Raw genomic sequence first — 16,235 nt, 5'->3', positions numbered from 1 at the left:
TTATTTATTTATTTTTTTACTCACAGTGCTTGGTTCAATTCAGGCTAAAAAGCATTTATAGAGTTCTAAACTCTAAAGTTACAAACCAAATCAATCTTGGACCTTAAGAAGTGCTCAGTCCAGTTCTGCATCTGACTAGCATCCCGTTTTATTCCCTCTTTCTCCGTCCTTTTGGCAAGCAGCTGCTCACATTTTAAGAGTCAGGTCAAAAGATGCCTCCTCTGAAATGCCTTTCCTGATTTCCTTTCCTAGGTGAAATTAATGGCTTTGGTACGCGGAGGGGGGCTTTCTTTGTGAAGTGTTGCCTAAGTAAATGTGTGTGAGAGAACTATAATGCTATAAAGCAAATACTGTTTCCTTATCTGCCTTCCCCTATTAGACTATAAGCCCCTGAAGGTCAGGAAACAAGTCTAATTCCTGTGGTAGATACTAAGTAATATGACTGAAGCAACAAATCTGTTTTTACATAGTTGCAATGATAGTATATGTGTTCAAATTATACAGCTTATTACTTTATCACTTAACATTTCACTCAAGTAATTTCCAGGTTGCTACAATTAATATTTTAATGGCTTATTTAATAGCTCTTTGGAGTTCAGTGCTGCCCACTAGAACTTTAAGCACTTATGGAAATTTTCAATATCTGTGCTGTTCAATATATAACCCCTAGTCTCTAGTTCTACTGAGCACTTGGAATATGGCTCCTATAACTGAGGGACTGAGTTTTTCATTTTATTTAAGTACTAATAATTTAAATTGAGATTACTTTCTGATTACAACCTTTTGAATAACAGGTGATACACATTTATAATTATCACACTGTTTTCCATGGGGTTGGTACTTGAACTGGTTTTTAAAATATTTTCAAGTCTAAATATGCTAATGATATGCTCCTAAATTTCTATGATCTTGATTTCTTTGAAAATTTGTCCTTTCATATATAAGCAAAAGTAAATATCAACACTCATCCACAGAAGGAATTCCAAATTCATGGGCTTTAACTAATTGGATAGTATAAAATATACTTACTGGTACAGTGAACAGTATGACAAGGCAAAAAAGATAGGACATTGAAAGATAAACTCCCCAGGTCAGTAGGTGCCCAATATGCTACTGGAGATCAGTGGAGAAATAACTCCAGAAAGAATGAAGGGATGGAGCCAAAGCAAAAACAGCACCCAGTTGTGGATGGGACTGGTGATAGAAGCAAGATTTGATGCTGTAAAGAGTAATATTGCATAGGAACCTAGAATGTTAGGTCCATGAATCAAGGCAAATTGGAAGTGGTCACCAGGAGATGCAAGACTGAACATTGACGTTCTAGGAACCAGCAAACTAAAATGGACTGGAATGGGTGAATTTAACTCAGATGGCCATTAATTATATCTACTACTGTGGGCAGGAGTCCCTTAGAAGAAATGGAGTAGCCATCACAGTCAATAAAAGAGTCTGAAATGCAGTACTAGGATATAATCTCAAAAATGACAGAATGATCTCTGTTCGTTTCCAAGGCAAACCATTCAATATCACAGTAATCCAAATCTATGCCCCGACCAGTAATGCTGAAGAAGCTGAAGTTGAACGGTCCTATTAAGACCTACAAGATCTTCTAGAACTAACACCCAAAAAAGATGTCCGTATCATGATAGGGGACTGGAATGCAAAAGTAGGAAGTCGAGAGACACCTGGAGTAACAGGCAAGTTTGACCTTGGAGTACAGAATGGAACAGGGCAAAGGTTAACAGAGTTCTGCCAAGAGAACTTCACTTTCACTTTTCACTTTCCTGCATTGGAGAAGGAAATAGCAACCCACTCCAGTGTTCTTGCCTGGAGAATCCCAGGGATGGGGGAGCCTGGTGGGCTGCTGTATATGGGGTCATGCAGAGTTGGACACGACTGAAGCGACTTAGCAGCAGCAGCCAAGAGAACGCACTGGTCATAGCAAACACCCTCATCCAACAACACAAGAGAAGACTCTACACTTGGATAACACCAGATGGTCAACACCGAAATCAGATTGATAATATCCTTTGCAGCCAAAGATGGAGAAGCTCTATACAGTCAGCAAAAACAATACTAGGAGCTGATTGTGGCTCAGATCGTGAACTCCTTATTGCCAAATTCAGACTTAAATTGAAGAAAGTAGGGAAAACCACTAGACCATTCAGGTATGACCTAAATCAAATCCCTTATGCAGTGGAAGTGAGAACTAGATTTAAGGGACTAGATATGATACAGTGCCTGAAGAACTATGGACGGAGGTTCATGACATTGTACAGAAGACAGGGAGCAAGACCATCCCAAGAAAAAGAAATGGAAAAAGGCAAAATGGCAAAAAAGGAAAAAGGCAAAAAGGCCTCCTCCTTGAGGAGGCCTTACAAATTGCTGTGAAAAGAAAAGAGGTGAAAGGCAAGGAGAAAAGGAAAGCTATACCCATTTGAATTCAGAGTTCTGAAGAATAGCAAGGAGAGATAAGAAAGCCTTCCTCAGCGATCAGCGCAAAGAAATAGAGGAAAACAATAGAATGGGAAAGACTAGAGATCTCTTCAAGAAAATGAAAGATACCAAGGGAACATTTCATGCAAAGATGGGCTCAATAAAGGACAGAAATGGTATGGACCTAACAGAAGCAGAAGATATTAAGAAGAGGTAGCAAGAATACACAGAAGAACTGTACAAAAAGATCTTCATGACCAAGATAATCACGAAGGTGTGATCATTCACACTCACCTAGAGCTGGACATCCTGGAATGTGAAGTCAGGTGGACTTTAGGAAGTGTCACTACAAACAAAGCTAGTGGAGGTGATGGAATTCCAGCTGAGATATTTCAAATCCTAAAAGATAATGCTCTGAAAGTGTTGCACTTAATATGCCAGCAAATGTGGAAAACTCAGCAGTGGCCACAGGACTGGAAAAGGTCAGTTTTCATTCCAATCCCAAAGAAAGACAATGCCAAAGAATGCTCAAACTATCACATAATTGCACTTATCTCACACACTAGTAAAGTAATGCTTAAAATTCTCCAAGCCAGGCTTCAGCAATACGTGAACCATGAACTTCCAGATGTTCAAGCTGGTTTTAGAAAAGACAGAGGAACCAGAGATCAAATTGCCAACATCTGTTGGATCATCAGAAAAGCAAGAGAGTTCGAAAACAACATCTATTTCTGTTTTATTGACTATGCCAAAGCCTTTGACTGTGTGGATCACAATAAAGTGTGGAAAATTCTGAAAGAGATGGGAATACCAGACCACCTGACCTGCCTCTTGAGAAACCTGTATGCAGGTCAGGAAGCAATAGTTAGAACTGGACATGGAACAACAGACTGGTTCCAAATAGGAAAAGGAGTCTGTCAAGGATGTATTTGTCCCTGCTTATTTAACTTACATGCAGAGTACATTGTGAGAAATGCTGGGCTGGAAGAAGCACAAGCTGGAATCAAGATTGCTGGGAGAAATACCAATAACCTCAGATATGCAGATGACACCACCCTTATGGCAGAAAGTGAAGAGGAATTAAAGAGCCTCTTGATGAAAGTGAAAGAGGGAGAGTGAAAAAGTTGGCTTAAAGCTCAACATTCAGAAAATGAAGATCATGACATCTGGTCCCATCATGGCAAATAGATGGGGAAACAGTGGCTGACTTTATTTTTCTGAGCTCCAAAATCACTGCAGATGGTGATTGCAGCCATGAAATTAAAAGACGCTTGCTCCTTGGAAGGAAAGTTATGACCAACCTAGACAGCATATTCAAAAGCAGAGCTATTACTTTGCCAACAAAGGTCCGTCTAGTCAAAGCTACAGTTTTTCCAATGTTCATGTATGGATGTGAGAGTTGGACTATAAAGAAAGCTGAGCACTGAAGAATTGATGCTTTTGAACTGTGGTGTTGGAGAAGACTCTTGAGAATCCCTCGGACTGCAAGGAGATCCAACCTAAAGGAGATCGGTCCTGGGTGTTCACTGGAGGGACTAATGTTGAATCTGACACTCCAATACTTTGGCCACCTGGTGCGGAGAGCTGACTCATTGGAAAAGACCCTGATGCTGGGAAAGATTGAGGGCAGGAGGAGAAGGGGATGACAGAGGATGAGATGGTTTGATGGCATAACCAACACAATGGACATGGGTTTAGGTGGACTCCGGGAGTTGATGATGGATAGGGAGGCCTGGCGTGCTGCAGTTCATGGGGTTGCAAAGAGTTTGACGCCACCAAGCGACTGAACTGAACTGGTATAGTTGTTTATTGATGCTTTAAATTTATTTATCCTCTGGATAGCTTTTTATCTTATTTCATAAGGCTACTTTAGAAGCTGGACTTTTACTATTTCTGCAGGGTATCTGATTTGTATATGTTAATTATTCCTTTCATTCCAATTCTTTAAAAAAATCATTTAATGTAGCTTGTGTGTATATTATATGCAAGTTCTTAAGCATAGTGCTGAATGCAAAGACCATTGAATAAACTCTACCAAATGTGTCTCTCTGAGTAAGCCTCTCTCTCCAACCAAAGAGCAAAGCTTACTCTTGAAGAAAAGTTTCATCTGCTTCCCACCCACTTTGAAAGATATAGTGCAATCCACATCAAATCCTCATTTAAGCAGTTGCAATATTCTTGAAAATATAGCCCAGTGTGTTTTCCAAATATGAAAAAAAAAGAAAATTCTTGTTGCTTTTGAAATATCAGCTGTCAGATTATTGGTCTTATTAGTGAAAGATTGCTATCATTTCCATGACTCTTAAGCCACAATAATCTACTCTGAGCTGTATCTACACTTAGACATTCTGGTTGTAATTATTTTGGCTATGTTTTATTATCTAGATTCTGGTTGGAATTATTTTGGCTGTATTTTATTACCTAGTTTGTTTGTTGTAATCTAACATTCAGCATACTGAATTATTGAATAAATATTTCAAATTTGTGTTAATTTTGAGATTCCAGATAAATAGGATCATAACCTAACAGAACTACTATGTTTTGGTTCCTCCTGGTCACCTATGTTATCCAGATGAGCAGATAGTATTATAGGCAGAATTTTGAAGATGTCCCCAAGACTCCCACTGTCTGGTTACTCAGTCAAACTCTAATCTAGGTGTGAAGGAATTTTGCAGAAGGAATTACCATTACTAATCAGCTCACCTTAAATAGAAAGGTTTCCTGAATTATGCAGGGTAATGACCAAAATAATCACATGAGCCCTCACCAATAGAAGAGGAAGACAAGAGTCTCTCAGAGAAATGGAGTAAAGTCGGAGGAAAGGAAATTGTAGGAGAGGTCCAAGCAAAAGAAGGTTTTTTTTTTTCACACTTTTGCCTCTGAGACATAGAGGTCCAAGTGTAAGTACCAGCAAGAGATGTCTCAGGGTTGAGGGCAGCCCCCAGTTAACCATCAGCAAAGAAACAGGAAACAGTTCTACAAACAGTGAATTCAGGAACTGAATTTATCTAACAGACAACCATAGGAGTGGAAAAGGTCAGTTTTCATTCCAATCCCAAAGAAAGGCAGTGCCAAAGAATGCTCAGACTATCGCACAATTGCACTCATCTCAAACGCTAGCAAAGTAATGCTCCAGATTCTCCAAGCCAGGCTTCAGCAGTGCATGAACCAAGAACTACCAGATGTTCAAGCTGGAATTAGAAAAGGCAGAGGAACCAAAGATCAAATTGCCAACATCCATTGGATTATCGAAAAAGCAAGAGAGTTCCAGAAAAACCTTTACTTTTGCTTTATTGACTACGCCAAAGCCTTTGTGTGGATTACAACAAACTGTGGAAAATTCTGAAAGAGATGGGAATACCAGACCACCTTACCTGCTTCCTGAGAAATCTGTATTCAGGTCAGGAAGCAACAGTTAGAACCGGACATGGAACAGCAGACTGGGAAATAGGGAAAGGAGTATGACAAGGTTGTATATTGTCACCCTGCTTATTTAAATATATAGAGTATATCGTGTGAAATGCTGAATGAATGAAGCAAATGAATGAATGAATGGATGGATGAAGCACAAGCTGTAATCAAGATTGCAGGGAGAAAGATCAATAAGCTCATACACACAGATGACACCACCCTTATGGCAGAAAACAAAGAGAAACTAAAGAGCCTCTTGATGAAAGTGAAAGGGGAGAATGAAAAGGCTGGTTTAAAACTCAACATTCAGAAAGCTAAGATTATGGCATCCAGTCCCATCATTTCATGGCAAACAGATGGGGAAACAATGGAAACAGTGACAGACTTTATTTTGGGGGACTCCAAAATCACTGAAGATGGTGACTGCAACCATGCAATTAAAAGATGCTTGCTCCTTGGAAGAAAAGCTATGACCAACCTAGATAGCATATTGAAAAGCAGAGACATTACTTTGCCAACAAAGTAGTCAAATCTATGGTTTTTCCAGTAGCCATGTATGTATGTGAGAGTTGGACTATAAAGAAAGCTGAGTGCTGAAGAATTGATGTTTTTAAACTATGGTATTGGAGAAGACTCTTGAGAGTCCCTTGGACTGCAAAGAGATCCAACCAGTCCATCCTAAAGGAAATCTGTCCTGAATATTCACTGGAAAGACATGCTGAAGCTGAATCTCCAATACTTTGGCCACGTGATGTGAAGAACTGACTTATTTGAAAAGACCCTGATGCTGGAAAAGATTGACGGCAGGAGGAGAAAGGGACGACAGAGGATGAGATGGTTAGATGGCATCACTGACTCAATGGATATGAGTTTGAGCAAGCTCTGGGAGTTGGTGATGGACAGGGAAGCTTGGCGTGCTGCAGTCCATGGGGTCACAAAGAGTTGGATACAACCGAGTAACTGAACTAAATTTTGCAGAAGGAGTTTTGCATTCAGGAACAAAAACCTGAATGAACTGTGAGACACATTCTTCCCAGAACCTCTAATAAGAGCCCAGCCAGCAGATACCTTAATTTCAGGCTTGTGCAGTCTTGAGAAGAGAAGCCAGTACAACCAACCCCAGCTTCCTACCTGTAGAAATATGAGAGAATAAATTAGTGTTGATTTAGATGCTCATTTTGTGGTAATTTGTTATAGCAGTGGTAGAAAACTATGGTTGTTCAGTTGCTAAGTCATGTCCTTTTGTGACCCCATGGACTGCAGCATTCATACTTGCGTGACCTTCACTACTTCCAAGAGTTTGCTCAAACTCATGTCTATTGGGTCAGTGATGTCATCCAACCATCTCATCCTCTGCCACCCTCTTCTCCTTTTGCCTTCAGTCTTTCTCAGCATCAGGGTCTTTTCCAATGGGTCGGCTCTTCATATCAGGTGGCCAAAGTATTAGAGCTTCAGTTTCAGCATCAGTCCTTCTAATGAATATTTAGGGTTGATTTCCTTTAGGATTGACTGGTTTGATCTCCTTGCAGCCCAAAGGACTCTCAAGAGTCTTCTCTAGCACCACAATTCAAAAACATCAATTCTTCAGTGCTCAGCCTTTTTTATGGTCCAACTTTCATATCTGTACATGACTACTGAAAAAACCGTAACTTTGACTATGTGGACCTTAGTTGGCAAAGTGATGTCTTTGCTTTTTAATATGCTCCCTAGGTTTGTTACAGCTTTTCTTCCAAGGAGCAAGCATCTTTTAATTCCATGGCTGCAGTCACTGCAGTAATTTTGGAGTCCAGGAAAATAAAATCCGTTACTGCTTCTACTTTTTCCCCTTTTATTTGCCGTGAAGGATGGGACCATGAGTGTCTTGAGAGAAAGGACAATGTCTCATTTGTCTTTGTCTCCAGGTGGACACATTGTAGGCATTTAATAAATGCTTCTTGAATGTTGTATGTACTGGTTTGTCTTTTTGCCCTAAGAAAAAAGCTGCTTTAAAAATTCTATGTTCTATATGTTTTCCTATAGTTATGCTTTCTAATCCAGTGCTAGAAAATCCAGTGAATTTGAAAGCAGCCCATATACTGATGAAAGATGAAACTCTGTACATGCCGTGTTCTTAATTTTTTGGATGTTGAATAAACTACTTGTTTTTGTTGTTCAACCTCTAAGTCATGTCCGACACTTTCCAACCCAATGGACTATAGCACACCAGGCCTCCCTGTCTCTCACTATCTCCTGGAGTTTGCCTAAATTCATGTCCATTGAGTCGGTGATGCCATCCAAACATCTCATCTTCTGTCACCCTCTTCTCTTTCTCCCTTCAATGTTTCCCAGCAGAGAAAACTACTAGTGGTATCAAATTAAGCATTCAGTGATCTGTGGGGATATTGAATTGCACGCAAGCTTTTAATACATGTGTTTGTTTATTCATGATCTAAATATCTCATGTTAAAATGTAATTATTTTTTAATGAAATGTTTCAATGTTTCCTCATGTTTAGTTCCCTTTACACATAAATCAATTTAAAGTTATGTGATAGGAAGGAATAATTTACAGGGAGGAACTTGTAACTTGCTTTGATCCTAATGTTTGGCTCATGAATGTACAGTATAAAACCAAGATAGATCATGAGTGTCTTGATAACAAGGACCATGTCTCATTTGTCTTTGTCTCCAGGTGGACACATTGTAGGCATTTATAAATGCTTCTTGAATGTTGTATGTCCTGGTTTGTCTTTTTGCCCTAAGAAAAAGCCGCTTTAAAAATTCTGTGTTTTATATGTTTTCCTATAGGTTATGCTTTCTAATCCAGTGCTAGAAAATCCAGTGAATTTGGAAGCAGCCCATATACTGATGAAAGATGAAACTCTGTACAGACTAATAATTCTGCGACTTTTCCACCAGCCGTTACCATGTAAGAAGTGACTACTTACTGTTATTTGCCAGTTATTAATTATTCATAGCAAGTAAATAATCTAGCAAGTAACTTGCATACAACAATATTTTCTGTATCCATTTTCAGTAATGAAATCATACTAAGAGCTCTCCTGTTGTACCTGTGTCAAATCCATCTGTGTAATCCTTTCTTTTTCTAATTGAAGTATAATTGACTTACAACGTTGTGTTGGTTTCAGGTATACAGCAAAATGATTCAGTTATACATACATATTTATCATTTTATATATGTGTTTTTTCAGATTCTTTTCTCTTATAGGTTATTATAAAATATTGAGTTTAATTCCCTGTGCTGTACAGTAGGTCCTTATTGATTATATATTTTATGTATAGTAGAGTATATATGTTAATCCCAAACTCCTAATTTACCCCTGCTTTCCCCTTTGGTAACCACAAGTTTGTTTTCTATGTCTGTAGGTCTATTGCTATATTGTATATAGGTTCATTTCTGTCATTTTTTTAAAGTCCACATTATAAGCAGTATCATATTTGTCTTTTTCCATTTGGTTTAGTGTGATCCTTTTTTTTTTTTTTTTAATTATCAAAAATTGTAAGCTTAGTATCTTTAAATGTCATGGTCATGTGGACAAATGGTGTCCGTGTCATAAAGATATGACATCAATTTTTAACTCTCTGATCTATAGTAGCTATTTCTCAGACTTTACCCTCAGTAACCACCAGAGCTTACTAATCTGAGACTCCTTTCCCCTTGGTTAGGAAAACCATCAGCATTTTTTTTTTTTCTAGAGAGGTCCCCTTCTAGGTTTTCCTTCAAAGAATCTATGTGGAAATGACTGAGGCTTTGCAGTCTTTCTATTCTGTTGACCAATGCTTTTCTGATACCCATGGTCATTTCATTCTCTTCTTACCCACAACCCTTTCGTAACTCTTAACTCCATTACCTCCATTGCTCCTTTGCTTTCTCTACAATGAGAAGAGCAAAGCTATTGGCTCCTCTTGCCTGGAGGGGTTAGCCACAGGTAAGGGTTGGGTTTCCTGGTGACATAGCGTTTTCCTTTACAATCTGCCCTTCCTTTCAGTGGTACCCAACAGCATCACACAGTAACTGGCATTGTTACCTCCCCAATCAGCAGGACTTGCTGCTCAGGCTCACTCTTCCAAAAGGATCTCTCTTGTGCTTTTTCTCTTCACTAGATGTCTATGGTCTCTTCTTCTTTCCCTTTCTGGGACCTGCCATTAAATGCATACAATTTGTGATGAAGTTCAAGTGCTTTTCCACAGAGCATCTGAATCTGATGTAGTGTTGATCAGGCATCTTTTTCAGTATCTTCAAATATGTCATGATTGTCAAGGAGTTCTTCAGAATTCTCTTGACAATTTTAAGGCTGGTGTGTCCACAGAGGAATGGTACTTCTTCAAGATGATCATATTTCTGACCAACCAGAATCTGTAGCATTCCCTTGCTGTATCCTCTCCACTCAGGAAATGTTTGTGGAATGAGCAAATGAATGATACGTATCCCTTAATCTTTCATCAAGCCCCACAGTACTACCCTTGCACAAGAATATTCTATACAAAGCTATATCCATATTCTGGTGAATGGTAATTTAAGAACCGGTTGTAAAGAATTTTCATGATAAATGATTCTGTGCATTAGATTTTGGTTTTAGCCTGAAAGAGAAGGATGAGAAGAAACTGGAAGACAAGGTGGCCTTTTCTTTTCTTCTTTTCTCTCAGGCCAGTGTCACCCTTCATTCCTTTTAGTCCTCCAGCTTTGCCATCAGCCCAGACAGGAAAGCTGTCCAGGTTGCCAAATCACTGAACAAATGAGCGACAAAGCAAATAGTGCTTTGGCAGGTTTTCACTGTTCGCTTTATGTGTTCGTGAAATATGTGGAAATCCAAGACAGTGAATAGTTTTCAGCTTGCCTGCCCTCACGGCAGGACTGGAGGAGTACCTTTAGTGCCAGGAAGAAAATGATTTTCTGCAGCTTCGTAGGGAAAGACTGCTGTAATGAAGCAGAAGCAGCTGCTATGGTGGAAAATAAAGTGCAAAAAACCATGTTCACTCTAAACTAGATGGTTGTATAGTACGATGTGGATTTCTGAGAAAAACAACATCCAGTGAGAATTAATTACCTATAATGACTTGGGCTTCCCTGGTAGCTCAGCTGGTAAAAATCTGCCTGCAATGCAGAAGACCCTGGTTCAGTTCCTGGGTCAGGAAGATCCACTGGAGAAGGGATAGTCTACCCCACTCTAGCATTCTTGGACTTGCCTGATGGCTCAACTGGTAAAGAATCTGCCTGCAGTGCAGGAGACCTGGGTTTGATCCCTGAGTTGGGAGGATCCCCTGGAGGAGGGAACAGCTACCCACTTCAGTATTCTGGCCTGGAGAATTCAATGGACTGTATAGACCATGGGGTCGTAAAGATTCAGACACGACTGAGCCACTTTCACTTTAATGACTTGAAAAAAAGGTTTCTACTACATTACTGCAAGAATCAGATCTCATATTCATTTAATATACTAATAAAGAGGTCTAGAAAGTACATTGGAGAAGGCGATGGCACCCCACTCCAGTACTCTTTCCTGGAAAATCCCATGGATGGAGGAGCCTGATGGGCTGCTGTCCATGGGGTCGCTAAGAGTTGGACAGGACTGAGCAACTTCACTTTCACGCATTGGAGAAGGAAATGGCAACCCACTCCAGTGTTCTTGCCTGGAGAATCCCAGGGACGGGGGAGCCTGGTGGGCTGCTGTCTATGGGGTGGCACAGAGTCGGACACGACTGAAGCAACTTAGCAGTAGCAGTAGCAGTAGCAGAAAGTACATAGAAGAAATTATCATCCCATTCTCAAATAACACAGAACTGGAGTAGATAATTAATTACATACATGAGAAACTCAAGAGGCAGCTAACTGTATCATTTCTGTAGGCATTAATTTTAGGCTACAACAATGTTGTCAATGCCCAGTAGTAGTGTCTGGCTATAGGTATTGAGTAAACATTTGTAGATTGAATGAATAAAAAACACATAAACTTGGATCCTGATTTTACTTCATAGTTTACAAAGTGCTTTCACATGCATTTATCCGCCTGATCCTCAGCCTCTTCCTCAGTGAGGAAGCTGAGGATCAAGATGAAAGGATTAGCCCAAGGCCACACAGAGCTAAGGTACAAGGCCAGAGAGCCAACCTGGATATTCCCATTGCCCCTCCAATGGGGTAATGCAATGAAAACCTCCAATTTAATGCAATGAACATAAAGTCATCCATTTGGAATCAAAGAATTAAATTTCCAAGTACAGAAGAAAAGAGACCTGACTTCATGGCAGAACGTTAGTCTATGAAAAACTATCAGAAAACTCTTTGAACAGAAGCCTAATGTGAATAATAATTAATTATTAATAATAATTATTTACCAAGCATGTGTTAGATGATAGCTTTCCTGACTCTGGTTTGTTGTGCCCTCATCCAAGCATGCTTAACTTGGAGGCTCACATTTCCTGTGTTGAAGAAACTGTACACTTAGCTAACGGAAGGAAAGCTAAAAGGCAGTTGTAAAATCCGCTTTCAAATATTTGAAGGGATTTCCTATAGAAAAGGGAAAATTCTTCTCCATTATTCCAGGATACTAATATCAGACTAACATTGAAGCTACAAGTCAGTCATATCTTCCCTAGAACTGGTAGGTTGTAGCCACTGATGTCCATGATATACAGGCTTTGCCCTATTTTGTGTCAGAACATACCTTGAATACACCAGGGACTTTTTTTTTTCCTCTCATAATCAGTGGTCTGGAATTAATTTTGTTATCCTAAGCCTAAGACTCCCATTTGGTATGTAGACATGCCAGTGCCTCTCATCCCCCCAAGTTTGCCTACCATCTGCTGTGTGCCTGAAGAGCTAGGTCTTTGCCTTGGTGGATTGACAAGAATGCACAAGCTGTGAGCTCAAACCCAACTTTTGGAGATCCCAATGACCTTCCCATGTCTTGGCAGCCTCTTCTCCTTATGGCCTGGACTCTGACCCCCTTACTTATAGTTTGTGTGCTCACACTTACCAAACTGCCTGGAGCAGTCCTGGGGTAATCATGTCACATTCTCCCTTCATTCCCCCTTCACTCCCTTCATTCCAGTTTGGGCAGTCAGTTACAGTCAGTTGGGTTAACTGATCTTCCTAGATGTTGCATTTGCGGCATGCCTCAGGGGAAAGTCCATCCAGCAGGTCCCAGCCGACCAAACACAAGGAAAGATTTTCTAACCATTCATGTCACTTACGAACGGGCAAGACAGTGTTGACAGGTGGTAATCTCCCCATCACCAAAGGTATGCTTTCATAGCTTTCGTTCATTTGGCAGAGCTTAATGACTTGATTTTCAGGGATGTTGTCAAAGAATATTTTGCCCAGTGTCAGGAGTTGGACAAGGGGATTTTTCAAGTGCCTCCCAAGTCATATTTCAATTTGTTTATGAAAACTTGGAGGTCTGGAAGAAGACAATGTATAAAATAACTGTGTTGCCTCCTAGATTCTGAGTAAATTAGAGACTTTCTGTTACAAAGGGATTTCATATATAGTGGTCCCCCCTTATCTACCATTTCACTTTCCATTTTTAGCCATCTGTAGTCAATTGCAATCTAAAAGTATTAAATGGAAAATTCCAGAAATAAATGATTCATGAGTTTTCAATTGTGCATCATTCTGAGTAGTGTGATGAAGTCTCTTGCCATCCAGCTTCATCCTGCCCAGCATGTGAATCATCTCTTTGTTCAGCATCTCTCACCCATTAGTCATTTAGTAGCCATCTGTGTTATCAAATGAACTGTCTGATATCTGAGGTATCTTAGTGCTTCTGATCAAGTGACCCTTACTTAATCATGACCCCAAAGGACAAGAGTAGTGCTGCTGGCCATTCACACATGTCAAGAGAAGCCATAAAGTGTTCCTTTAAGTGAAAGTTCTTGACTTGTAAGAAAAAAATCTCATATCTGAGGTTGCTAAGATTTACAGTAAGAACAAATCTTCTATCCATGAAATTGTGAAGGAGAAAGAAATCCATGCTAATTTTGCTGTCATACCTCAAACTGCAAAAGATATGAAAGCATAAGTGCTTAGTTAAGATGGAAACACGATATTAAACTTGTCTGAGATATTTTGAGAGAGAAAGAGACCACATTCACATAACTTTTCTTGCAGTATGTTGTTACAATTGTTCTGTCTTATTATTAGCTATTCTTGTTAGCCTCTTACTGTGCCTAAGTTACAAATTAAACTTCATCATAAGTATGTATGTATGTATAGGGAAAAAAACATAATGTATATAGGGTTTCATACTGTCCATGTTTGTTTGTTTTTTTATTTTTAAACTTTACAATATTGTATTGGTTCTGCCATATATCAAAATGAATCCGCCACAGGCATTCACGCGTTCTCCATCCTGAACCCTCCTCCCTCCTCCCTCCCCATACCATTCCTCTAGGTCGTCCCAGTGCACCAGCCCCAAGCATCCAGTATTGTGTATCGAACCTGGACTGGCGACTCGTTTCATATATGATATTATACATATTTCAATGCCATTCTCCCAAATCATCTCACCCTCTCCCTCTCCCACAGAGTCCAAAAGGCTGTTCTATACATCAGTGTCTCTTTTGCTGTCTCGTATACAGGGTTATTGTTACCATCTTTCTAAATTCCATATATATGCATTAGTATACTGTATTGGTGTTTTTCTTTCTGGCTTACTTCACTCTGTATAATAGGCTCCAGTTTCATCCACCTCATTAGAACTGATTCAAATGTATTCTTTTTAATGGCTGAGTAATACTCCATTGTGTATATGTACCACAGCTTTCTTATCCATTCATCTGCTGATGGACATCTAGGTTGCTTCCATGTCCTGGCTATTATAAACAGTGCTGCGATGAACATTGGGGTACATGTGTCTCTTTCAATTCTGGTTTCCTCAGTGTGTATGCCCAGCAGTGGGATTGCTGGATCATAAGGCAGTTCTATTTCCAGTTTTTTAAGGAATCTCCACACTGTTCTCCATAGTGGCTATACTAGTTTGCATTCCCACCAGCAGTGTAAGAGGGTTCCCTTTTCTCCACATCCTCTCCAGCATTTATTACTTGTAGACTTTTGGATCGCAGCCATTCTGACTGGCATGAAATGGTACCTCATAGTGGTTTTGATTTGCATTTCACTGATAATGAGTGATGTTGAGCATCTTTTCATGTGTTTGTTAGCCATCTGTATGTCTTCTTTGGAGAAATGTCTATTTAGTTCTTTGGCCCATTTTTTGATTGGGTCATTTAGTTTTCTGGAATTGAGCTGTAGGAGTTGCTTGTTTATTTTTGAGATTAGTTGTTTGTTGCTTCATTTGCTATTATTTTCTCCCATTCTGAAGGCTGTCTTTTCACCTTGCTTATAGTTTCCTTTGTTGTGCAGAAGCTTTTAAGTTTAATTAGGTCTCATTTGTTTATTTTTGCTTTTATTTCCAATATTCTGGGAGGTGGGTCATAGAGGATCCTGCTGTGATGTATGTCAGAGGGTGTTTTGCCTATGTTCTCCTCTAGGAGTTTTATAGTTTCTGGTCTTACGTTTAGATCTTTAATCCATTTTGAGTTTATTTTTGTGTATGGTATTAGAAAGTGGTCTAGTTTCATTCTTTTACAAGTGGTTGACCAGTTTTCCCAGCACCACTTGTTAAAGAGATTGTCTTTAATCCATTGTATATTCTCGCCTCCTTTGTCAAAGATAAGGTGTCCATATGTGCGTGGATTTATCTCTGGGCTTTCTATTTTGTTCCATTGATCTATATTTCTGTCTTTGTGCCAGTACCATCACTGTCTTGATGACTGTGGCTTTGTAGTAGAGTCTGAAGTCAGGCAGTTTGATTCCTCCAGTTCCATTCTTCTTTCTCAAGATAGCTTTGGCTATTCGAGGTTTTTGTATTTCCATACAAATTGTGAAATTATTTGTTCTAGCTCTATGAAGAATACCGTTGGTAGCTTGATAGGGGTTGCATTGAATCTATAAATTGCTTTGAGTAGTATACTCATTTTCACTATATTGATTCTTCCAATCCATGAACATGGTATATTTCTCCATCTGTTAGTGTCCTCTTTGATTTCTTTCACCAGTGTTTTATAGTTTTCTATATATAGGTCTTTAGTTTCTTTAGGTAGATATATTCCTAAGTATTTTATTCTTTTCATTGCAATGGTGAATGGAATTGTTTCCTTAATTTCTCTTTCTGTTTTCTCATTATTAGTGTATAGGAATATTTCTGTGTGTTGATTTTATATCCTGCAACTTTACTATAATCATTGATTAGTTCTAGTAGTTTTCTGGTGGAGTCTTTAGGGTTTTCTATGTAGAGGATCATGTCATCTGCAAACAGTGAGAGTTTTACTTCTTCTTTTCCAATTTGGATTCCTTTTATTTCTTTTTCTGCTCTGATTGCTGTGGCCAAAACT

General features: G+C 39.3%; 1 protein-coding gene across 3 annotated transcripts in view; it reads left to right on the top strand.

Annotated features, from left to right (window-relative positions):
* The window catches only part of UBE2U (ubiquitin conjugating enzyme E2 U), a 74,114-nt gene that overhangs the window by 9,472 nt on the left and 48,407 nt on the right, over positions 1–16,235 (top strand). For all 3 annotated transcript variants that reach the window (XM_061411732.1, XM_061411734.1, XM_061411733.1), the window contains exon 5: positions 8,634–8,754. In XM_061411732.1, coding sequence (XP_061267716.1) covers positions 8,634–8,754 — 121 coding nt within the window. The remainder of the gene's footprint in view (positions 1–8,633; positions 8,755–16,235) is intronic.

The sequence above is a fragment of the Bos javanicus genome, chromosome 3 (assembly GCF_032452875.1).
Source record: "Bos javanicus breed banteng chromosome 3, ARS-OSU_banteng_1.0, whole genome shotgun sequence".
NCBI lineage: Eukaryota > Metazoa > Chordata > Mammalia > Artiodactyla > Bovidae > Bos > Bos javanicus.
The sequence above is the reverse complement of the archived record's forward strand: the minus strand, read 5'-3'. Positions and strand labels throughout refer to the sequence as shown.